The 24,660-nt window shown below is 43.4% G+C and overlaps 1 protein-coding gene across 1 annotated transcript; it reads left to right on the top strand.

Annotated features, from left to right (window-relative positions):
• Window positions 1-1,868: 1,868 nt before the first annotated feature.
• On the top strand, window positions 1,869-24,660 carry nckap1l (NCK associated protein 1 like). The gene is made up of 31 exons (XM_012827998.3): window positions 1,869-2,044; window positions 3,072-3,182; window positions 4,307-4,399; window positions 4,864-4,920; window positions 6,041-6,183; window positions 7,009-7,099; window positions 7,748-7,885; window positions 8,915-8,963; window positions 9,269-9,425; window positions 9,698-9,754; window positions 9,942-10,038; window positions 10,398-10,507; window positions 11,381-11,513; window positions 12,192-12,273; window positions 12,372-12,430; window positions 12,763-12,908; window positions 13,234-13,366; window positions 14,243-14,362; window positions 14,771-14,910; window positions 15,361-15,492; window positions 16,452-16,670; window positions 17,466-17,596; window positions 19,098-19,195; window positions 19,835-19,928; window positions 20,077-20,159; window positions 20,437-20,517; window positions 21,204-21,297; window positions 21,527-21,643; window positions 22,630-22,739; window positions 22,948-23,037; window positions 23,649-24,660. Exons 1-31 carry the CDS (start codon window positions 1,955-1,957, stop codon window positions 23,763-23,765), a joined length of 3,372 nt encoding a protein of 1,123 aa, XP_012683452.1. The 5' UTR covers window positions 1,869-1,954; the 3' UTR covers window positions 23,766-24,660.

The following is a 24,660-nucleotide window of genomic DNA, read 5'->3' as shown; positions in this document are numbered from 1 at the left end:
TGAATGTTACACTGCCAGGACTGGTGTTTGCAGGCGTGCTCTTGGCCTGTGGAGACCCCACTGACAGGCATGCTGACAAGCGTGCCAGGCTCCCAGGGATTACATCTTAACGCCTCACATGACACATCTTCATCTGAGCCGTGTGCTTGGGCGACAGTGAGGCCAGACTACCACCTCAAGCCCTCGGAATATAGTAAATATGAATTTGACAGTGCTAACATTGTCAGCTGGCCTCCCTACTATTATCTCATTTGCAAAGATAAAGAGATCACTGATACAAGTTAGCTTTGCCCAAGCAAACTGAAGACTTTTTTGTTGTTGTTGTTCATTCAAACTCGTTAAATGGCACACTAAAAAAACGCTGGCCCTGACGGGGTGATTTCAGCCCGATGAGGATCTGTTTTAGAGATCAGGCCGGAGTGGAGCCGCCTGGCAGGGCTCTGCCCTTTGCTACTCTGATGCGTTCAGCATGGGCCCCAGGACTAGCCGCTGCAAAAACTAATGTTACTAGAGGAGGACAGGCAGTGGGCTACTGACTGTGCAGCGATAGGAACACATGAGAGGAGAAGAGGGGAGGATATTACTGCGCACATGTGAAAGAGGCTAAAGCCACATGTCTCTTTCTCTCTATATATCCCACTCTCTCCCTCTCTATCTCTCTCTCCCTCTCCTCTCCCAGCCTCTCTCTGCCACCCCCCCACCCCATTCCACAGCCATGCCATCTGGGCCACAGACAGGAGCCAAAACCCCACCCATACTCTACCCTCCACTTCCCTTGACGCAGCCTGCCTGTCTACTAAAACACACACACACATTCACACAGACACACACACAAACACATACGCACACACACACACACAAACACATACACACATGCACGCATAAATGCATAAAGAAACCCACTCACATGCAGCTAGACAATCACATGCACACACTTAGTTTCATGCGACAAGTGATTTCACAAGCACAGCAGGAATAGTGACATACATTGCATAGAGGAAACCTGCAGAAATAGGCAGAGACAACACACACACACAAAAGATGTGACACAAAGTTCTAGTGATAAATACTGCAAACAAACAAAACTATTTCATACTTGACTGGCCAAATTCCCTGTGCATAAACAATCAGTGTCTGTATAGATTCTTTGGCAGGTGTTATAAGGTCTCTCAACCTTCATATTTTTAATTTAGCACTTGTGTCATTTGTCATGCTTTACCATTATTCCTATCTATATTTCTTTCGAGAGGTAAAGGCATGGAAAAGGTCTCTGAGTCATCAGAAAAGTCTCAGGTCTGGGTATTATATAGAAACGCAATGAGTGTTTGGGTGATCTGGGCTCACGTGCTAGACTGAGAGAATGGAACATTCAGAGAGTGACAACACACTGGGCCTTCAGCAAACTGATTCGGAGCCAATGAGAGCTGCCGTTCTCATAGTAGTTCAGATTACAGAAAGATTGAAGGGTGGGAGGACTGACCTGAAATCGAAAAGATCGAGGAAAGGTTTCTCCGATGCAAAGGACACAGATGCAATCCTTTATTTAGAGGGTGAGGATGCCATCTAGTGGTTCAGCCCTGCACTGACACGTTGTGTCATTTGCAAACGCGTCAGTTGTGAGGGGTGAGGGGTGAGGTGTGAGTTTTCATTACTGACAGGAAGTCTTCACAGCAGTTCAGCCACAGATAACAGACAGATCCAGCCACACAGAGTCTTACAACATAAAGAAAGAAACATTACCAAACCTGTCACAGGACATGAACTTCAGCACATTTAATTCCATCCCAGTCGTGTTCACTAAACTGGGTCTGATCAGCACGACACTGGGGATGTACTCCCCGACGCCACCCAGAGCAGAGGGTGGAGTCAGTCAGACGTCATCCTCGTACACGGCACCTTCTGACCTCAGCTTCAGAGGCGATCCCCAGGGGCCTCCGAGTACCTGAACGGCAACATGGCGTACCAGCACAAGCTGGCCGAGAAGCTGACCGTGCTCAACGACAGGGGCCGAGGGGTACTGGTGCGAATGAACCACATCAAGAAGGTGGGTGAGGGAGGTTGGGGAGACTGTCTTCCTGCTTTGGAGGGGAGCGCTACTTTCTTTTTCTGAACACTCGGAAAATAAGGAACCTGACGATCCAATGTGTGCCGGGCCTGAGACATAAGATTTCTCTGTTACTGTTGAAGAATTATATTTCTAATGAGGGACCAGATAATGGAAGAATATATTAACATTTCCCCTTGGAGGCAAATCCTGATAAAACATTAATTAAGAACTTAGATGCTTAAGGAGAGTCTATAACGGGCTTCGTGAAACAGGAAAGTCATGGGCAGTGGCACTTATCGAAACTGGTTACTTGAAAAGTTATTTAAAACAGTGTATAAATATTGTAAAATCTAGTTTGTTATGTTACAAAGAAAATACATACAAATGCTATGTCTTTACTAGAAGACACATACAGTACACAGAAGGAATTTTCCTGTCAAACACTTAATGTGTGTATCTCTCTGTGAGTCTGTTTGTTTTCAATAAGATCGGTGTTGTGGGCATTTGTATTGTTGCTCATTGCTGTGTTCATTCAGTGCTGTTGCAAAACACACATCATGCTTTAAGTCTGCTTTAAGTTTCTGAATCCACAGATGAAGTGAAAGAGGAAGTGAACACAGGAAGCAAGGCTGTTCGTCAGTTTGACACAAATAGTTTCTAATAGACAAATGTGTTTTAATGCTGTGCGTATGCAGGATCTACAGTATTACAACAAAAAGCACCTGTGTGTGTGTGTGTGTGTGTGTGTGTGTGTGTGTGTGTGTGTGTGTGTGTGTGTGTGTGTGTGTGTGTGCGTGTGTGTGTGACAAATTAAAACAAGCGTTTGAGAGGTAGACTGTCGAATTTGAATGGTAAAAGAATTCAATTGTATCTGACAATTTCCATACTGATAACAAATGTCACAGAGTGCATGCATAACATATCACAAACTGCCAGAACACGACCAAAACATGACATGCTGTAAGTTATACCGCATGCTGTCAGTTGCACTCTGTTTGATTGTGTTTGTTCCTCTTTGCCACAGACATGTGCAGACCCCAAGCTCAGACCCTCCTATCTGACAGACAAGGCCATGGAGCCTGCGATAAAGTACATCAACAAAAAATTCCCCAACATCGACTTCAAGGGATCCTGCGTGAGTACTGCTCGGGATGCGAGTCGTGCACTTGCGCTTGTCATGCACGTCATACAGCCCCAGTCCTATGGGCCAGAACTCCTTTGAAGTGTGGCTGTTTGGAAAGGGCTTGTTCCAAAGCCAAGGTTCCCTTTTCGCAGCGTTTGCTGTCTGCAAATGTCAGTCATGTCAGTTTGTTGCGTACTGACACGGGTTTCTTGTTGCACACTGTGTGCATGCGTAAGGGGAGGGAGAGGAGAGAGTACTGACAGACTAGGCTGCTCCACAAAGAGTGAGCACTGTGAGTGACGTGTAAAATAAGGAAATAAGGGAAAAAGACAAAGATTTCGAGGGGAGTTCCCCTGCATACACACTAGGGGTGGGAATCTCTTGGCATCTCACGATTCGATTCGATTCCGATTCAGAGGTCAACGATTCGATTCTAAACCGATTCTCGATTCTGAACCGATTCTCGATTCTAAACCGATTATCGATTATCAATTCTAAACCGATAAAACGATTATCGATGCATCTCAATTTTTAAAACATTTGAGTTTGCTACTTAGAGTCTCAAATCACTTCCTACTTTGTGTTTGATAAATCAACAGATCTATTTTTTTATTAGAGAAAAAGTTTTTCCTTGTCACAATTATGACTTTCTATGAACAATGCAATAATCGATGCAGCTTGCATTTCAACACAAAATGAATGTGTAAAAAAATAAAATAAAAAAAAAATAAAAAATATTAATTTAAAAAAAAAATGTTTTTATTAAAAAATCGATTATGAACTTTTCTGAATCGAGACAGAATCGTTCTAAAGAGAATCGAGAGAAATCGAAAAATCGATTTTTTTCCCCACCCCTAATACACACGCGTGCCTTTGGAAAATAAATAATTCAAGTAGACTATAAATAGCTACATTTTTAACTGAAGAACAGTTTAAATGTCAAGACACAGACTGCGCAACCAAGCATCAAACCTTTTTTCTTAACAGAGTATTAGTGAGTTTATTCTGTCCTCATGGGGTTCAATCCCACTCTAGATATTCTGTATTATAAGCTCGGTGTTTAGTGACCTAACCATGGGTAACAGTGATTAATAACTTCATGCTCATACGATGCTATCTGATCATGGTCTCCACAGCAACAGCTGAGCACCGTTCAGAAGCAGAAGTCGGCCGTGCTGGAGGGGCTGAGGAGCTACTATGAGTCCTTCCTTGATGTCAAGGAGTTCAGGGTGAGGATCCTTAATCATGGCCAGTGTCCTGATCTTTTTACACAGCCATTCATCAAATCTGTATGGTGGATTGTCAGTTTCTCCCCGAGATTAATTTAGCACCAAAGGCCACTGTCACTTCCAATAGAAGTACGGAGCCCATTTCAGTAAGGCTGGCTGAGTAGAGTAAGATTTTGTTATGGAGGCCAGATAAATGAGGAATTGTAAGCTGTCAAGGCTGTAATGACGGTCTTAATGAGGAAGAGCAAAAGGACACACTTGTCACTGTTGTTTGCCTAGTATCCCTGTTTTTGTTTTCGAAGCAACTGCTGGTCATTTGAAAGCCTGAATATGACTCATGCTGTGAGAAAAATAATTACAGTCCTTGGCTACTCATGCGATGACTCATAAGTGTTGCTGATATTGACCATGCATGTGCCATCCTTTGTGATATTGAATTAATATCTGTCTTAAATCTGTTTTAGGAAGAGGTGTATGAATTGCTGAATACAATAGATGCTTGCCAGTGCTTCTTCAATATTGTAAGTAAAATTGAAAGCAACACTGATAACCTGTTGGTTAGAGGATTGGTGTCTGGATCTTAAGAGCTTTCTGTATTAGAGTATTGGTCACTCAGGATGTTTCTTTTTTGTTTAGTCCATTGAAGAGTATGTTTGTATTTTAGCCAAGGAAAATGTATTTGGACTTTCCCATATTTAGAAAAGGTTATTACTAGCATGGGTCTGCCAAACCCACACATTCACTGCACTCCTTGTGGTCTGGGTCTGTTCCACTGGACCGAATGGAGCTATGGGCACAGACATAGAAAGTGAACTTAAACCACACTGAAGGTGATTTGATCAGGACGTAGTTCATTGTTCATTGTCATGAGCGCTTATATCACAACAGCCCAAATCTAGCTGTATAGAGATTTGGCAGGCTAAAACAAATTCACCAAACCTAGCAGGCAGATGAGGCATAACACCCTTTACCTCATCAAAGGTCAATGTGACTTTCTGCACAGGTTTCCATGACGTTCTCTATGTCCCTTAATCTACCTGATACATCAACAGCAGCCACACTGCCCTAGTCCCAATACAAATAAAAACACGTCTTCTCTGTCATCACCTCAACCACTCCATGCTGCCGGCTGACTGTTAACCCAAAATAAACCGACTGACCGGTTCTCCTCGGCTGCTTGTGTTTGGGCATATTCTATGACCCTGGCAAAACCTGACCAGGGCAAACATAGTCTGGCTAGTATCAGACAGAGAGGCTGTAGTATATAGCTAGTAACTAAAGGGAACATTTCTTCCACTTTAGGCTAAATTACCCAAAAGTCTAACTACTTATAAGGCTACTAAATGACCACATAGCCTAACTACTTCTAAGGCTACTAAATGACCACATAGCCTAACTACTTCTAAGGCTACTAAATGACTACATAGCCTAACTACTTATAAGGCTACTAAATTAATGAGTTGTGATGATCATATCCTAAAATCACAACAGCAACCACATTATTTGACCAGAATCTGATTTAATAGCCGGCGACTTCATAATGCATTAAGTCAATAAATAAAAACAATGTGTACATCCGTGTTTAAATGTTGTAGGACAAGTGGGGTTGTGATTTAATACATTTGTTTTTCCATGCTTCAGACTGTCAATTTTGACTTCACAAAGAACTATCTGGACCTGGTAGTGACCTATGCCTCAGTCATTCTCATTCTTTCTCGCATTGATGACAAGAAGGCCCTAGTGGGCATGTACAACTGTGCCCATGAGATGTCCAATGGAAACAGGTAATCACATGTGGCATACCGTATAGCATCCTGCCTATCCTTATCAAGCTTTATGCTGCTGAGCACTTCTTTCTCTTTCACTTACTCGCTCTCTCTCTCTCTACACATAGACACATGGTGTCCTGTTAACATTTCTCCTCATGATTTGCTATTTATAAACAAAGTAGAGGAAACTCATTTCAAACACAGATTTACTTCATTAAATATTGCAGCACTCACAAGCTCACACACATATGCACACAGACACACCTCTTATATTGCTTCAATGATACAATCTGTCTGCAGTCTGAGTGACAGAACTTTGGCAGTAGTGACTGATCCACCATGTCAGCTCTGACACTGATGGTGGCTGCCTAGCAACTGATGTGCCGTGATAAGAGCCGATCCATTCGCAGTACATGAGCCAAAATGGCAGCTCCTCTCCTCCGTCATTACTGATGATTGCCCATGATTGCACATAGCACCCCCCCCCCCTCTAACTAATTGAGGTCTAATTGGTTGGAACGTCAGCAGTTTCCAGTTAACCTTTTCAAACGAAACTCTGGGGTGGCCCTTTGGCATATCCAGTCCACCCGTTGCACAACTGCTAAAATATATCTTGATCAATAATGCAATAATGTGAGAGATTGGCACAAACTAAAGCACAAGGCTAATGCCAAGCCTCTTCCTTTGGGCACCACTACCATCCTCTCATTGATCCAATCCAAATCCCTCTGATCCTCTCTCTGATGTTTTGTGTTATTATCATGACTGATGTGCTTTGCTTTGTACTTTTTACTCATCTCCGAATTCCGCAATAATGGCGTTTACTGACCTGTCTTGCAGCGATCCTGCCTACCCTCGCCTTGGGCAGATGCTTGTGGAGTACGATCACCCAATGAAAAAACTCACTGAGGAGTTTGGCCCTCACACCAAGGTCAGGCAAACCAAACACAAGCAGACAAGTGGTTTTCTATAGAGTAACCAACACATGAATCAACCACTCGCTTTCAAAATTCAGTATGGCCTCAGTACTTTTACAGTTATTAGACGGAAGGACATTTATGTATGTAAGTTCCAGGAATAATTTCTCCCGTAGACTAATGCAATGGGCCCACAGTTCCATTAGTAACTGTGGATTATATGACATCAATGAGGCTCCCATTAGCCCACTGTATAGAAATAATAAAATCTCTCATCATCTCATGCCTGAGAGCAATGAGTTCATGAGTCGTGAGTCTGTGACATTTCCCCAACATTAGTTTTGATTAAGGCAGTATTAACTGATATTAGATTGAATGAAAACCATGCCCCATCTGCTTTGTGCTGCTAGACAATAAACGTTCAGACAATGTTCCCGAACTGTGATGATTATTTGAATTCAGTGTTGGCAACTGTTATGTGATTTTAAGGCACCAGCTCAGGACAACTAAATGTGGGGCACAAAATTATGCCAGCTAAAGATATTTGAAGCCCTGTGCTCCTGTACTGAATGTGTGTCTGTCTGTATGTGTTTGTGTGTGTGTGTGTGTGTGTGTGTGTGTGTGTGTGTGTGTGTGTGTGTGTGTGTGGGTTTGCTCACCAGGCGGTGACAGAGTCGCTGCTCTCGCTGCAGCTGGTGTACCCGCGCAGGAACCTGCAGGCGGAGCAGTGGCGCGGTGCCCAGCTCCTCAGCCTCCTCAGCAGCCCCGGCAACATGCTCGCCCCTGCCTCCTGCGACACGGTGGGTACCCCCCCCCCCAACACCCCCCACCCCCCATACACACACACAAACACACAAACATACACCCCCCTCTGTCTACACTGTGCCAAGCATGTCAGCGCGCTTCAAAGGCATCCGCTAAACACTTTGAAGTGCCTATTGTGTTCCCTTGTGCCCTCTGGCTCTCCAGACTGGAGAGGGAAGAGAATTGGGGCTGGGGGGGGGGGGCAGACAAGGAGCCATGGCAAACAGGACATGTGCAGGAATTCAGTGCACGCTTTCCTCAGTTCAGTACCCCCCTGTGCACATCGATGCAACTCAGGCCCTGTCTCTGTTCACACAGACAATCTTAGAGGACATTGCTCATTAACTGCAGTTATGAATCTCAGTGCAATTTTAAATCTTAAAATGCCATTTAAAATCATTTTGTAAGTTGTTAAATGCCTTCTTCAACTCTAAAATTTTGTTGATCTCCTGTATGCTGGTTTATTTGCCGGTCTGAGAAGTTGATGACATCTGCACATCCTTCATGCTCATTAACATTCAGACACGCCACAGGAGCACTGTGGCCAGGCAAGCTGTCAATCTGACACCATGACACCTCTTATGACAGCCATCAAACACAGCAATGCATTTAGAGAGTTGACTGACATTGACCTTTGCTTGTGAGGAGATGAAGACATCTCTCTCGGAGCTCCATGACAGCATCATCACAGACACTGACAAGCTGGACTACCCACACAGCAAGGAGGCTCCAACCAGATGCTCCTCAAAATCACCTCACATTTAATGGCTCACATCATTTGCATAAACTACCCAGAGTACTGGTATCTTAGAATGCACAGCCACAACCTGTTATATTCAAGTTTAAACGTAATAGAATAGTTATATGGGCAATGCTCATTTGTGCCATATTTCAGTGCCTATTGTAATTTGTTGTCGACGCCAAATTTTGGCAAATTGCATCTATTCATGCAGCTAGACCCACAGCTGTTTCATGCTGCTTGATATAGATTATGCCTATAGCCTATATGTCTGCATTCTCCACAGATGGCCTGTGAGTATCTGTCCTTAGAAGTAATGGAGCGCTGGATCATCTGTAAGTATGAATGAGTAACAGTTCCAGCACATGGTTGACATCATGACTACTCTAACGTTATCTATTAGTGCACTATTCAGTAACCTGAGACAATGTGTTTGACAACACACATTAAACTTCATGGTACCATGAACTGACTGTGAATAAGTCATTTATCAGGTTTCCTGCAATCTGGCATAATGCAAGTCAGTGGTATAATATTTGGATGAAAAGTCTAACTTAGTGTGTAATTTGATGAAAAGTCTAACTTAGTGTGTAATTTGATGACAATTCTAACTTAGTGTGTAATTTCATCACACCGCTAGTGGGCTTCCTGCTGTGCCACAGCAGTCTGAGCACAAACCAGGCCTCCCAGGAGCTGTGGAAGATGGCACTACGCAGCGGCCTGTACCTCACCCTCATCAGGGATGAGATCATCAACATCCACAAGTTCTCTGAGGACTACTTTGATGGCATGAAAGGGTAAGAAGTGTAGGAAAGGGCTAATGTGTTCTCACAACACAAAATGTGTATGATCATTGAATGGGTATGATCAAATTAAATACAGGTCACAGGTTATCGTACTTGTCCATAATAAATAGGGAAACAGACACATAACCTACTCCTCCAGGATAGCCTTTGTGGAATAGAAATGCAAGCGAGGCCGTGAGGAGAGGAAATTGCAGCTAGCTTAAGAGACTAACATGATTTGTTTCACTCCCACTAAAAATCGATCCATTTTCTTTCCCATTCAGATACAGCAAGAGGGTGGCAGATATCAAAGAGTGCCGGGAGAATGCCATAGCCAACTGGTGAGTGCACTCAACCACAGCGCTCTACTGAGCAGCCAATAGCTGTTTCAGTGGTAATATTTGAAAAGGAATTACATAACTATCTGTGCTGTTGAAAGATGTATTCACGCAGCGAAATGTGGCCTTGCTGGACCTCTGATAACGTCCACTGTGCCTGGTCTGAGAGTGTTCTGTGATTTCCTTGCAGCGGAGGCATACACAGGGAGAAGAGACTCTTTCTGAGGAATGCACTAAAGGAACTCTATAAAGTGCTGGAGGATGAGCCCAGACTGCTGGGTCCAAAGGTACATTTGCTTCTGGGCTTTTCTTTCCATCTGGTATTTGCCTCTTAATGCATTCCTTCTCATCCTATTCGTCCCCAACTTTTTCTGGAGAGGAAGATAATGAAAGTGGAGGAGGGTGTTAACCATAACCTCTGATCTAGCCGAAGAGGGATTACCACTCAGGAAGATTAACCGCCACATTTAAGAAGGGCGAAATAATATCTAATAACATTTTTCATCTTCGGATGCTTTATAAAGTCACAATAAAAGCTGTCCACTCCTATTAAAGAACTGCTTTGATGATGATTCAAAACACTTGTATGTATCCATGGCAATGCTCATTCCTCCATCAAATGCGCTCTCTTTTATCTCTCCCGCAGGCACTGTTTGTATTCATGGCCCTGTCATTCTCCCGTGACGAAGTCCTCTGGCTGGTTAGGCACAGTGAGAACGTTCCAAAAACCAAGACCCCCGAAGACTACGTGGACCCGTGAGTTTTAAATAGATGCACCATGAACCTGAGTGCCACGCTGTTTCCACATTTCCCACATTAGTGACAGGCAGGAACGCCAGCTGAAGCCAATCACGCGCCCAGGAATGAGGGGGAAGGAGATGGTGTTTTGATTTAGTTTTTCTGTGACAACAGCCTGTGCAGATTAACGAGTAGAATGAATAAAGGAGGCCAAAGCCAGTGATATTTTGCAGATGGGTGTAACTAACATTTCACTCCCTTTACACTGCACAGACTTTGAACTGTGTGTGTTTCCCAATCATTTAACTTTTATGCTAATTTAGCTATCAATATATTTATGGGGTCTGCCATATCATATGCCACTGCCACTATTAATAATTATATACACTTTGAGAGACTTTTATAACACTGTTAACAATCTGTAGCCATATGAATTTTTAAAGTATTTCTTCTTTTAATGCAAACTCTCTTTAAAGTTAACACCACATTTACAAAACAGGTCCATAGCTGATAGTTTACAGTAGAACTATGTTCCATTAGAGTGCCTCTCTTTGCAAATCTGACCCAGTATGCCTTGAAAGACTGCCAACTGATAAACTGCCCCAGTATGCCTTGTAAGACTGCTCGCTGATTAATTGTTTTGGTACCGCATAAATCTGCAGTGTAGTTCCCTTTTGATGCCTGTGATCACAGACTCCCCTGGCAGTCAGTGTTGGATCAAATACAACAAAATCACCTGGTTACTATACTTTCATATTTACATTTACTGAATGAGAGCTGAACCGAAATGATTATGGTACAATAGCTGTGGCTTCTGTGTGTGTGTGTGTGTGTGTGTGTGTGTGTGTGTGTGTGTGTGTGTGTGTGTGTGTGTGTGTGTGTGTTTATCAGGCATATGGCAGAGCTGCTCTTCTACATGGAGAGACTGCAGACTCTATTCCATCAACACAAGGGGATGATAGATCGTTACCATCTTCTCTACCTGTCCCAGTTTGATGCACTGGTGATCAATGACACTGCTCAGGTACTGCAATGGCCTATCTTGCAAAAAATTCAGTCCAACACTAGGCTTACATATTCAGCCCTATACCAAAGAAAGCACAGTATCACGATTTAACCTACTTTTAACATGCCATAAACAGAAGTGATAGTAGTTAATACAAATCCAGCAGTTATGCAACTTTTTCATAACACAATGCACAATTTCCCCCTTTCCCAAATATTCAGACCATCTAGGAGTGCACACTGTGGATTTGGAACAGTAACAGTGTTGATGTTTTTATGCAACTCAACAAATAACTCTCAGTGGATTAAAATGTGGGCAGCCTCACCCTCATCCATGCCTTACTTGCTACAAGCTGAGCCTCATCTGTTACTATATTACATTATTTATTTTGTTTGGGTTTTTTTTTCTCACTGGACACAGATCATTAGCTATGGACGCTCGGTTGCATAAGGTTACAATCAGGCCACTCGGCATGTTGTTATACTGTATACACAGCCGGCTTTAAAAATGCTTCGCTGCTGGAGCTTACGATGAGACTAGTTTTGTTCTGTTCACTAGTTTTGTTTTTGCATATTTACAATGACCAGATGGCATGTATCTAAACGTATATCCATGGTTTATATTTATGCATTATGTGACATATTATACCTATTTACTGACGTGTGTGTGCGTGTGCGTGTGATTTTATATCTCTAGAGTCTGGCTGTCTGTCCTGAGGAGGAATCCGTGCTGATGTCATCGTTTGTGACTGCCCTGTCAGCGCTCAATATCAAGCAAGGTGAGATAGAGACAGAGAGACAGGCCTCACTCACCTGCTGTATGAATCCCAGAAACATGCTGAGTCACACCCAAACCTCCCATCGTTTGTCTCAACAGTGCAGAATGGAGAGGCATTTGATTTCAGAGCCCTCAGACTGGACTGGCTGCGCTTACAGGTACTGCACAGGTTTAGAATATTTTAGATACTGACTGATATATTTTACAGCTGTGATATAAAGGTTTCTTAGTATGTATAAGTTCACAATGCAATTTGAAATTAGGATGGCATGCTTAAATTATTAGCAGAATACAGATCACATAATGCGTTCAAACATAAAAAAAGTGTCATGAAATAAATATATGTATTTATTAAAAGATTATAACGGGTTTTTTTTTCTTTTTAAAAGGAAAATGCAGAAAAAAGCTGTTGTATTGTCCCCTCATAGAGTAGGCTAACCTCATTGCCCATGGGTGCTAATCCTGCTCATTGCTGTGCTGATGTGTGTAGGCGTACACCAGCGTGGCCAAAGCCCCTCTGTCTCTGAAAGAGTACCCGGACTTGGCCAAGATCATGAACCTGGCGCAGTTCCACACCAGGATGATAGACAACGTGGACGGCCTCTTGCAGGAGACGGCCGAGCTCTCCATCCTCTGGTGGGTCGCCATGGCAGCTGGGATTCTTTAGAGCCGTTCTGGTTTGGCCGGCATGGACAATCCACTGCCACAAACACATGAGACCAATCAAACCCAAGTGCTGCCTTTACACAAAACCCTTTTGTTCATTTTGTGTTTTTATAGAATGCGTCACTGTGTTCATTTGTGACTGCCACTTAAGCTAATCAGTACAATTAGACAGCTCTTCTTTTGTGATTCTTATAGAGGGTTAGAGAGTGTTTATCACTTTTGTAGCCCATTATTTTCAATGTACGTCACAAACCTCAGCAACCTGGTGTATGGGTGTTGTTTTTTATGCCGGCAGCTTCTACCCGCGGGTGTTTGAGAAGATGTTCTTCCAGAGCAGTGAGGATGTGACCATGCAGAGGTACCTCATGGCCTTCCCTCTGCTCTGCTCCCACTTTAACGAGGGTGGGCACCCCATGTGCCCAGAGGAGGTCAGTGTAGAGCAGTGCTGCTGCACACACACACAAGCACACACATGCTGTACATGCACACACATACGATGCACACACACAAACACACACATGAAGTTCATACACAGACATACGATGCCACACAGAACCACACAGTAACCTACACACACACACACAGACACACACACACACACACACAGACACACACACACACACACACAAGCACACATGCTGTACATGCACACACATACGATGCACACACACAAACACACACACATGCTGTACATGCACACACATACGATGCACACACACAAACACACACATGAAGTACATACACAGACATACGATGCCACACAGAACCACACAGTAACCTACACACACACACAGACACACACACACACAGACACACACACACACACACACACATGCTGTACATGCACACGCATTCTCTACTACACGCACACACACACACACACACACACACACACACACACACACACACACACACACACACACACACACACACACACACACACACACACACACACACACACACACACACACACACACACACACACACACACACACTGCCACAAATACACACACACACACACACACTTGCAAGCCAGCACCATCTGGCCCTAATTTAACTTTGATTTCTGACTCAAAATGCCACAAAATGCAAAACAGTCACAAAAACAAAATGACAGAAACTGTGACAGATGTAACCAATCTCTATTGTATCGAGGCAGACTCATCACTGAAAATGTATGGCTCTAGAGATCAAACGTGACCTGCCTTTGAACCTGAGCCGTAATTGGAACCATGTTGTGCTGCGCCAATGGGGTTGAAATAAGTTCCTTGCCTTCTATTGCCCTTCCTGTGACCGGTGTCTAGACGGAGGCGACCGAGAAGAGGAGCCTGAAACTGTCCGTGACCTTCCTGGAGGAGATCGCCAAGCAGACCTGCGCGGTCGTCCTGGAGATCTGTGCCGAGCAGTGCAACCTCAACGACCAGGTGAAGTGGTCTGGGATCCCCCTGGGAGTTAGGAAACCAATTTATTATGGCCTAAGGACTAAGCCATGGAAATCCATTTCTATTCATTAAAACAAGAAGGCATTCAAATAAGGAATGAATGGAATGCATTGTGACAGGAATCAAAAGGCACAGGCCTCAGTTTAAAATTAGCTGCTTAAATGTTTTGCGTTGTATCATAGGAGCATCTGCCTTAATGATCTGAAGGGCAATGTAAACATGAGATAACATATGATAAGCCCAACATTACCCATTGTACTGAGACTGAATTAAACAACTGAAACTCATTTCAGTGCCCTGACAGAAATCCTACACATGTGTTAACCCCCCCCCCAAAAAAAGTGCCAAGTCAGACTGTGACAATAACCCTCTCCTCCTTTCCTCCCCCAGCTTTTGCCAAAGCACTGTGGTGAAACCATCAGCAGGGCCCGTAATAAGAAGCTGAAGAAGCCCATGCCCAAGAAGGGGGAGATACAGAAAGACAAGCCAGGGACTGAGAGCCAGAGGAAGGACAGAGGCATCGTGACCAAGTAAGCCACAGCATACGCATGCAAATGTGCCCTCTCCTTCATAAGCCCGAGTAACACCCTGATCTCATTTCCCCTTGAGGGTAGTCACAGGCATTGCCAGTGGCATTATGTAAAACCTGTCAGTAGGTGTCACTTTTTCTCATGATTATTAATGGCAATAGACATGAAGACATCCAGTATGCCATTACAGTAATTCTACTGCTGTGTTCAGTCCTGAATTACTGGTAATGCATATGACAGTCCAATGTATAATAGCTTTCGTGTCACAATGGCAAACCACTGTAGGTCATCTTAATAATAAAGAGAAAAGAAACGTGCTTGGAAGAAGAGTGAATATAGGGGAATCAAAAACATCATGTGAGTGACATTATGGTGTTTCCCCCTTGCTGTCTCTCTCTCTCTCTCTCTCTCTTTCTCTCTGTCTCTCTCTCTCTCTCTCTCTCTTTTCAGTATGGATAAGATGCATCTGACCTTATCAGAGCTCTGCACGGCCTTCGCCCACTACCCTGACTTCACCGTCTTCAACCACTCCATCATCCCTGCCGAGTTCCTGATCTCCCAGTTTGAGATCCGACTCACCAAGTACGACTCTCTAATCACAATGTTTGCTCTTAAAATATGCTAGTGTTACAGACATATTTCAGATTCAGATTCAGTCAGATACTTTAATGAGCTTCAGGAATATAATAAACACATTCTTCAGGCAAAAGTGCTTAGAACACGTACTGTCTCACACAGCTGTCTTAAATCAATTCTGGAAAACCTCCCAGTGCCCAGCTGCAGCACAGAGCTCAGCTCAAAGGCCTCAGTCATTAGATACAGTTCAGGGAGCTTTCCTCCGAGTTTCCACACTTAACGCTCTGGCTTGATGCAGCTCATTTTAGACTCTGATTGCCATTAAAGCTAATCTGGTGACGCAGCACACACACACCTGCTCCACAGAGCTTCGCAGGTCTGCGTAAAACAAACGTTCTTGAGTAGTTTTAAGTAGTTTTCAAGAGGGCAAAAAAAATTATTGAATGGGTATTTGGGGCAATGGAGAAGCTTCTTCAGGCCAGGAGAGGGCAAACAGAAACAACACAACAAACACTGTTATTCAAGAGCAGCATGTATCTACACAGTTGGCATCACACATCAGATCAATTTGGTGTCCTGACCTTTGTGAAATAAGATCCTCTCCAGTCCAGTTGCCCGTGGGCCTAAGATGTACTGTAGGAGAGCTGGGAGAGGCAGCTTGCTCGTAATTACTTCTGCCTTGGCCACATTTATGAACACACACAAATACAGAAAGAGAGAGAGAGAGAGAGAGAGAGAGAGCGAGAGAGAGAGAGAGAGAAAGAGAGATAGAGCGAGAGAGAGTGAGAGAGAAAGAGAGAGAGAGAGTGAGAGAGAGAGAGAGTGAGATAGAGAGAGAGAAAGAGAGAGAGAGAGAGAGAAGGAACTTGTGTTCATTTAGCAATCCCCTGAAGCGAGCGTGCCAGGGTGAGGCAACGGTTCACCGGTCCTCTGCCACAACCATGCCTATGCCGTGCCTTTCGCAGGATCATCGTGCAGATGGCCAATTACAACCAGACCACCCAGGAGATCTCGCGGCCTTCCGACCTGCTGGCCGGTGTGCAGGCCTACACCACCAGCCTGCAGACGCTGAACCGCTACGTCAACATGGACGTGGCGCGGCTGGTCCGGAATGTCCTCCTACAGCAGACCCAGCCACTGGACTCGCGCGGGAACAGGACCATCACCACGCTTTACACCAACTGGTACAGTAGCACCAGCAGCACTAGCAGCACCAGTAGCCGGGTTTCCATCTAACTTTGGGTTTTTGGGAATTTTGAACATTGGAATAGGAAATCCCCAGTGGAAATGCTTGAAATTGGCATCAAATAATTAATTCGTCAGAGGAGGGTGGATTAACTGCCTATTCGCATAGGATAAAATGTAACTTAGAGTGATATGGAAAAAGGTTTATTATCCTCGAATTGTATTTATTGCATTTTGCCCTGAAACTTCAAGTTTTGCAACCACAGCTTTTCACAACTCTAACCTTGATTTGGAGAGTACCCATTTGTAATTTGCATAATGATGTTGATGGAAATGCGCGCAGACTCGCATTTTCTTTAGCCAAATTTTCATGAATGGGCTTAAAATATTGAAATAAATTGGATGGAAAGCTAGCAGGGGTGATGAGTCAGATTGACAGTGCAGGGAGTGTACACACACGCATCAAAGAATGGACTGCAGCCAAACAACAACCCATGGAGATAAAACAGGCATCATCTCAATGAATGCACTGTATGCTCTTACCTATTATACCAAATACAACCTATTTTCCATATCAAAATAACTTTTGTTACTTTGTGACCTTTAAGGTTCTTTAAACATTATCTGTCAGCACAGGTTTTGCATAATTCATTTAATTAAAGTGTAATGTATTTTCTAGAGAAGAAAAAAAACTAAGAAAATGATAGAAACTATATGTTTACACATGTGTATCCAGTGAGAGACTTTTGTTTTTTTTCTCTTTTTTCCACTATTGTTGTGACCTTTTCCTGCAGGTACTTGGAGAGCCTTCTACGGCAAGCCAGCAGTGCTGTCATTCGGCACTGCCCCACATTGCACTGCTTTGTCAACCAGACCACGGAGGCTGAGCAAAGCTTCCGTGCTGAAGAGTTCTCTGACATCTGCGGTAAGGCCAGCTAATTACAATACCATCTTGGCCGAAGGGTGAAGAAGACCTTTGCATGCCAACATTGACAGTACAAGGGTCTCAAGCCCAAATCAAGCAACAAATCAAACACATAATGAATCCTGAAAAGGATGAAGCAATGCGATAATGAGGGGACAAGAAGAGTCTTTTTCCGGCCCTGCGGAGTGACACTGACACAGTGACACCTTGGGTGATTTAAGTGAGTTCATTTCATTAGCACCCAAGCCACTCTGCGAACACCTCTTCCAGAAAAGTGCCCCTTAACTCAAAGCTCATTAGATCAGAATGGCACCATGCCAAAAAATAAAAAATGGCAAACTACCAAACAGACTACATTTCAAGTGCAGGTGTGGCCAACGCACGTGTGGGATGTCACATGGAATCAATTCATCTCATTAATCAGAGACAAGCAGCTGAGGTCTCGCGTTGAAACGCCATTTCTCTTCTTGCACTTCATCACTTGCATAGCATGTGTGCAGAATGAGTTAGCCCTCCCTCAGCTCTATGTTAAAGATAATCACGAGAATAAGGGACAGGCTTTTTTATGCCTCTCGATGAGAACACATTAAGCATTTTCTTCTTACCTGCCCTTGTACCGACTACCCCCTCCTCCTGGTTCTCCTCCTCGTCCACCTACTCCTCCATCTCTGGAGACGTTGCCAGTTCCTCATTATTCATCGCTGTATTCTACCTCCACCCACTGTACTGGTAGAAAGGTCAACACCCACAGGCACCCCCCAAACTACTTCTGTTCCACCCGCTTCTTTCGTGGTCTGTGCCAGGAAAAGAAAATGTATATGCATATATCGATCTATATATACACAGTTACTCCCACACACTAGTTCACAATTGTCTTAAGCCAGCCGTTAGATAATATTTCACCCCCACATGTATGATCACTTGAGTAATAACATTTGCTCATTCCACTCCATCGTAGTTGAGAACTGAAAAGATGAGAAAATACCTTTCATAAATCCCATTAATGGTGGGAGGTTGCTTGCATGAATACACCACCACACACGCATTAATCAGCTCATCTAATTTCCTAAATGATACTGCACCTCATGTTCAGTTAACACACTCATGGCCAAAACAGTACTGAAACAACTACTGCGGCTGAGCACTTTCGTGATTGAAAGCACCTTAACTCTTAAAGACCTGGACCCTTAAATGTGGTTTAGTAAAACAGCACCTGTAGGCCTGGACCCTTAAATGTGGTTTAGTAAAACAGCACCTGTAGGCCTGGACCCTTACATGTGGTTTAGTAAAACAGCACCTGTAGGCCTGTACCCTTAAGCGTGGTTTAGTAAAACAGCACCTGTAGGCCTGGACCCTTAAATGTGGTTTAGTAAAACAGCACCTGTAGGCCTGGACCCTTAAGCGTGGTTTAGTAAAACAGCACCTGTAGGCCTGGACCCTTAAATGTGGTTTAGTAAAACAGCACCTGATTTGTAACGTCTGTCGGTGGGCTTTGTTGCAGAACTGCAAGCGCTGGCGCAACTCCTGGGGCCCTACGGGCTGAAGTTTCTCAGCGAAAACCTGATGTGGCACATCACCTCACAAGTGGCAGAACTCAAGGTATTACTGCACTGACCAAAATTCACTTCCACTCCCAGCAAAAACGGTCAAAATTTGTGTTTGAATAAAAAGTGTTTGTGTTTGAATAAAAAGCCTTTTCTGTTCAGTGTGTTGTGTGGATATACACATACATGTTCACACGAAAGGGGAATGACATTTAGTACACTTAGCGTAGCTGCACCAGTCTGTTAAACAATCGATATGCTAAGTCTATTTATAGATTAACATGACAACGCGAAAGATGCCGCTATAATATCCCGTTATGAAAAGTTGCTTGTTTGACCTAATGTGGAGGCTACCTCTGTACTGCTCTGGTGTCTGGTGCTCAACAGTATATGACTCCAGGCACCTTTTCAAACCAGCTCCCCAACAGCAAGAGTCACAATGGCAAAAATACATACATGATGCATACATAAAGTGCCATTTTAAGTTTCCAGTCTACCTTTTCTGCTTGTGTGAACAGCACACAAGAAGCCCCGAGCTACATCATTCCTCCCACTCCGTTCTGTGGCTGGTGTGAAAAATATAAGTTGTTGCAGTGGGCTGTCTATTCCATGCTTGGTTTTTAAATGTGCAACTGCCGGCTTGCAGTGATTGTGTTCTGGTGTCTGTGTCTTCAACTTTGCTATCTTTCCTCAGAAACTTGTCGTGGAGAACATGGATACCCTCGTACAGATGAGAGCTAAATTTGACAAGCCTGAAGAGATGTCCTCTCTTCAGAAGAAACTCACAGGTAAGGTTAGGCTTCACTGAAGCAAAGGTGGCGAGCATGTCTCTCAGGTGTGCTCAAGCAAGACAACAGCAGGACCATCATGACATTTCAACAGCTGACTTACTGTGCTGCCTTTTAAGTGGTCCCTATGTTTCCCTTGCCTGTGCAGGATGTGAAAATGTCCTGAAGAGGATGACCATCATCGGAGTTATTCTGTCTTTCAGAGCCATGGCACAGGATTCGCTGGGGGATGTATGTAACCACTCAATCATTTCTACACAAAAAGATAAAAAGATAAAATAAAGATAAGAAAGACAGATCCATTGTCGGCTGGCAGAATGTAGACATGTGAATGTCAACAAATTGGTACACGCATAACAGCATTAATTGTACAGCAGGATACTACAACATTTACTGATGCTCCTCAAAGGAAAAAAAATGTGATCTCTTCAGACCATCAGACATGTTGATTCAGTATGTGGCCAAGAACCATCACTGACCTCTTGTCTCTTTTCTTGTGTTACTGTAGGTCATGCACATGCGTTGCCCTTTTCTCATGGGGTCAATCGAATCTCTCCGGACCTTTGTCTCCCCTGACACTGACATCAAGGTAAAATGCAAGGCAGGCATGTGGACTGTAACATTTAGCATCACTGGTCAACCACTCAGCATGGATTTGGTTTATGATTCATGAGTTATGAGTCATTTCCTCGTATTTGAGTCAGGCAACAGTAAGCAAGGGCTTTGATCATATCAGTGGTGGCTGCTGTTCTCTCATGGAGTGGGGTGAAGGGGGGGGGGGGGGGGGTGGAAGAAAAAAAAGCCCCTGATTGCGTCTGCTAACTCTTCAGATGACAGTCAAGCCACAGCACAGATCCACAGTAACCCCAAAGACGTCAAACACTAGTCACTGCCTGCACCCACTGGCCAGAACCACCAGGGATAAAGAGAGGGATTTAAAGTAAATGGTCTGTAGATAGCGTTTATTACAAATGCTCCATGGTCCCATCATGGGCTTCAAGTCCAACATTAGCTGTGTCAGCTGCACAAAATGCTTATTGTGTCTTGTAAACATCTCAGGATGTGGGTTAGCCAACAACTGCTCACTGAAAGACAACCATAGACAGATGTGGTTTCCACCGGGTGTTTGATATCATCTCGTGTTGTTCTGCTGCATCTCCAGATCACTACACAACCTACAGTTGTTTCCAAGAAATGTAGTGCAGCTGTAATCATAAATGCACATAATTGTTGCTGTATTCAACTGCATATTGTGTGCTGGTTTCCTGGTTACAGGACACACTCAGTGTGTATGAACTGGCGTCTGCAGCTGGCTTGCGGTGTAGTATCGACCCCACCTTGGTCGCCGCTATAGCTGGCATGCGAACAGGTAACTCTTTTCTGGTGAAACTGTCTTTGCTATTTGACCAACACAAAATGACAGTACTTTGCACAACTAACAAATATGGCCAATATCCAATCAAATCACAAAGCAAATGGCCATCTTCTCCATGTTTATGTAAACCCATATTGCCTCTCTTAAAAGACAATGAAAATGGAATGAAAATGTTTGCATTCTGCTCTTGAAGCGTTGCTGAAGTGAAAAAATATCTCCCTAGATAACTCATCCAAGGAAGACGAATGCAAGCTTGCAAGTCTGTTGCTGATCTTCATTGCAGTGTCACTGCCTACCTTGGCTCTCGATGTGAACTCATTCTACAGCAGAGAGTACGGAGGTAAGGCCCTAGCAGAGCTGATCCACCATGACAATTATTTAACAACTCATGCTTTCAAAATGCTATCATCACCTGTCTACTGATGATAACCAGATAGACTTCAATCCAGCGCTCAAAATGTATAGACCTCAGTTAACGTTAAAGGTGCAGTGTGTAGGATTGAGTGGCATTTAGCGGTGAGGCTTCAGATTGCAACCAACTGAATACTTGTCCCTTTCCAAGCGTGTATGAGAAGCTACGGTGGCTGTCAGGTGCCATAAAAATGCGAAAGGCCCCTTTCTAGAACCAGTGTTTCGGTTTGTCCATTCTGGGCTACTCTAGAAATACAGCAGAGCAACATGGCGGACCCCATGGACAAGGACCCGCTCCCTATGTAGATACGAGGGGTCATTACTAAGCTAACAAAAACACAACAATTCGTAGTTAAAAGAGGTTATACACTAAACATAATTATAATAATAATAATATATTCTATTTCTGCAAGTAGATCACCCTAAATCCCACATACTGTGCCTTTAAACATGTTCCCGCGCAGACCTCTGTTTACAGATGTCCAATGCTGACGTGCTTTCATGAAGTTAGTCTTGGCTTCATGCCTGCTGATCCAAGATACTTGGCTCAAAGCCGTAAGAAAAACTTAGGGAGCCACAAATACCAAATATGCAGTGCTGCAGAGGATGGCATTTATTCCATGTTATGTTTTCTTGTGGACTTTCCATTGACGGAAAGCAAACGATGGACTGTTAGACATTAAGAGACCACAGGGCATGTTTCCATAATATTCTCAGCCTGTTCACAAATGATCGCTCATAATTGTTACCTTGATAACATGTGATCTGACAAAAAACTCTGAGACTCCTTGAAACCCAGTAAACAAAGCTTCAACGTGCAGAAAGAATACTGTCCAAAGGCTTTTTGAGTGAGCAGCGCTGTGATCGTCTCTCCCTGTGCTTTCATTCACGTTCTCTTCATTTGGTTTCCCTCAGGGCATCAAAACAACATCCACTGCCTGGCCCTGGGCATCAACCATCTGTCTGCCGCCATGTTCACCACCCAGAACGAGAACATTCAGCAGCACCTGAAAGAGTTTCTCCTGGTGAGACGAGTCTTGCCACTAAGAATATCTTTTAATTTAAGACATTTAAAAGTAATGACCCACAGACTCTTAATACTTAAATACTTCATGGTTCATTATTCAAAGCAATCTCAATAATGAAAGCCTAGTATTAGGACCTGTAAGAAGTTTAATTAAATGGTCAGGATAACACTGAGGTAAATGCTTCTGGGCGTAACCTTCCCTACAGGTGGCATCTTCCACTCTCCTCCATCTGGGTCAGAGTGTAGAGAAGGCAGAGGTCAAAAACAGAGATTCTATTTACATTCTCTTACACCTGGTAAGTTTACATATACAGATACCGACATTAAATACTGTTATGAATATTTACCTAACTATTCTAAAGCATCTGATAATACATTTTGTTTTCAAACTAACTAATTTCGTCTGTTCTTCTGTAAATGTATGTTCAGAAATGTTTCGATATTTGTCTACATTTACCACTAATTTGAGCCCTCAACAATAATTTGTTTTATTATTTCTTGTTACAATTGAATTTCACTTGAAACATACTCAAACTGGCAATGAATGTGAATATGTCTTGTGCTTGGTTGTTCTTGTACACTGAACAAAAATATAATTACAATGTTGATTTTGGGTCCCCTATTTCATGAATTGAAGTAAAAGCACACAAAAAGCTTATAGCCCAATACTGTGACCATATATGAACTAAGATTCAGTGAAATCTTTGAGACCGTTCCGTGTTGCAATTTAATTGTTGTTCAGTGTACAAGAGCAAGCTTAATCCAATTGATTTGGCAGTAGCTCTCCCTATACAGTATGTGTAGGCTGCTGTTTAATTACACACCTATAGATCACATGCTGCAGATCTAAGTACGAGTGTCTGTGTCCATGTAATTAATCGTTTCAACTCAATTAAATTCTTTGCAGATAGTGCAGAATTCTCCATTCCTTACTCAGGACATGCTTGAGAGCTGCTTTCCCTACGTCCTCCTACGGAATGCCTACAGAGAGGTCTACAAGACCTTCATTCACACCCTAGGCTGATCCACTCCACAGCCCAGTCACCAGCTCAGCGTGAACACACCTGATGTTTGGCTATGACACATGCAGAACAGGTGGGGTGGGCAGGGTGGGGTCTGAAGAATTCAAATGACCTCAATTCCCACTCCCCTGGAATGTACTGTACCAAAATAAACAACAAACAAACAAGATATCCTTTTTTTCCATGCTTCATTCAAGACTGATGCAATTAAGTTTAGCGGATTTTAAGTTTTGCTTGTTTTTCAGTGTTTTGCACTTGTTGCGTATGTTAGATTTAGGTGGATTTCATATATCAGACTACAATGTAGCTACATCTCAACAACCCCCATTCCTAGTTTGCATATCAACATGCCAGAGCCATCAAGGTGGCTCCTGGCCTTTTGTCTATGTTGAGGAGCCATCAGACATGGTTCCTGGCTTTTGTGTGTCTTGGAGCCAGAGACATTAGGTGGCTTTTGTCTACAGCCACGACAAGATGGCTGAAGCCAAAGGGTTTTAGCATCCATATGGCCCTACCTGGCCATAGGCCTGTTCAAGCTAGACATCCCCTTTTGACCTCCAGACACACCCATCCCTTCCCCTTACCCCTTCTTGTTAATTCTACACTATAAATGTTTGTACATCTCTGTAATGTATGGAAGAAGACCTTCTCGAATCCAGATGACCGCTTTCCTGGCAGCAGATGTGCCTCGTGCATGCTCTTGCTGTGTCGAGGTGACCGTGGCTAGTGGCTGAATAAACACATTCTTCCACAACTATATATATTATAACCATATAGGCATATGCATGTCTACAATGCAGTATAGTTGTTCAAGTTTAAGCTCACGTGAGGTATTTTACCCTTATGTCTTGAAACTGATTGTGTATGGATATCTTAAATAAAATGTACTACTAAAAA

The sequence above is a fragment of the Clupea harengus genome, chromosome 5, assembly GCF_900700415.2.
Source record: "Clupea harengus chromosome 5, Ch_v2.0.2, whole genome shotgun sequence".
Classification (NCBI taxonomy): domain Eukaryota; kingdom Metazoa; phylum Chordata; class Actinopteri; order Clupeiformes; family Clupeidae; genus Clupea; species Clupea harengus.
Note: the sequence above shows the minus strand (reverse complement) of the source record. Positions and strands in the feature narration are given on the sequence as shown.

Bases quoted from the DNA above. Each gene is read 5' to 3' on its own strand.
- nckap1l (XM_012827998.3), top strand. From the start codon at position 1,955: ATGGCGTACCAGCACAAGCTGGCCGAGAAGCTGACCGTGCTCAACGAC. The intron at 9,755-9,941 runs GTGAGTGCACTC...ATTTCCTTGCAG, and splicing joins GAGAATGCCATAGCCAACTG to CGGAGGCATACACAGGGAGA. The intron at 12,431-12,762 runs GTACTGCACAGG...TGATGTGTGTAG, and splicing joins TGGACTGGCTGCGCTTACAG to GCGTACACCAGCGTGGCCAA.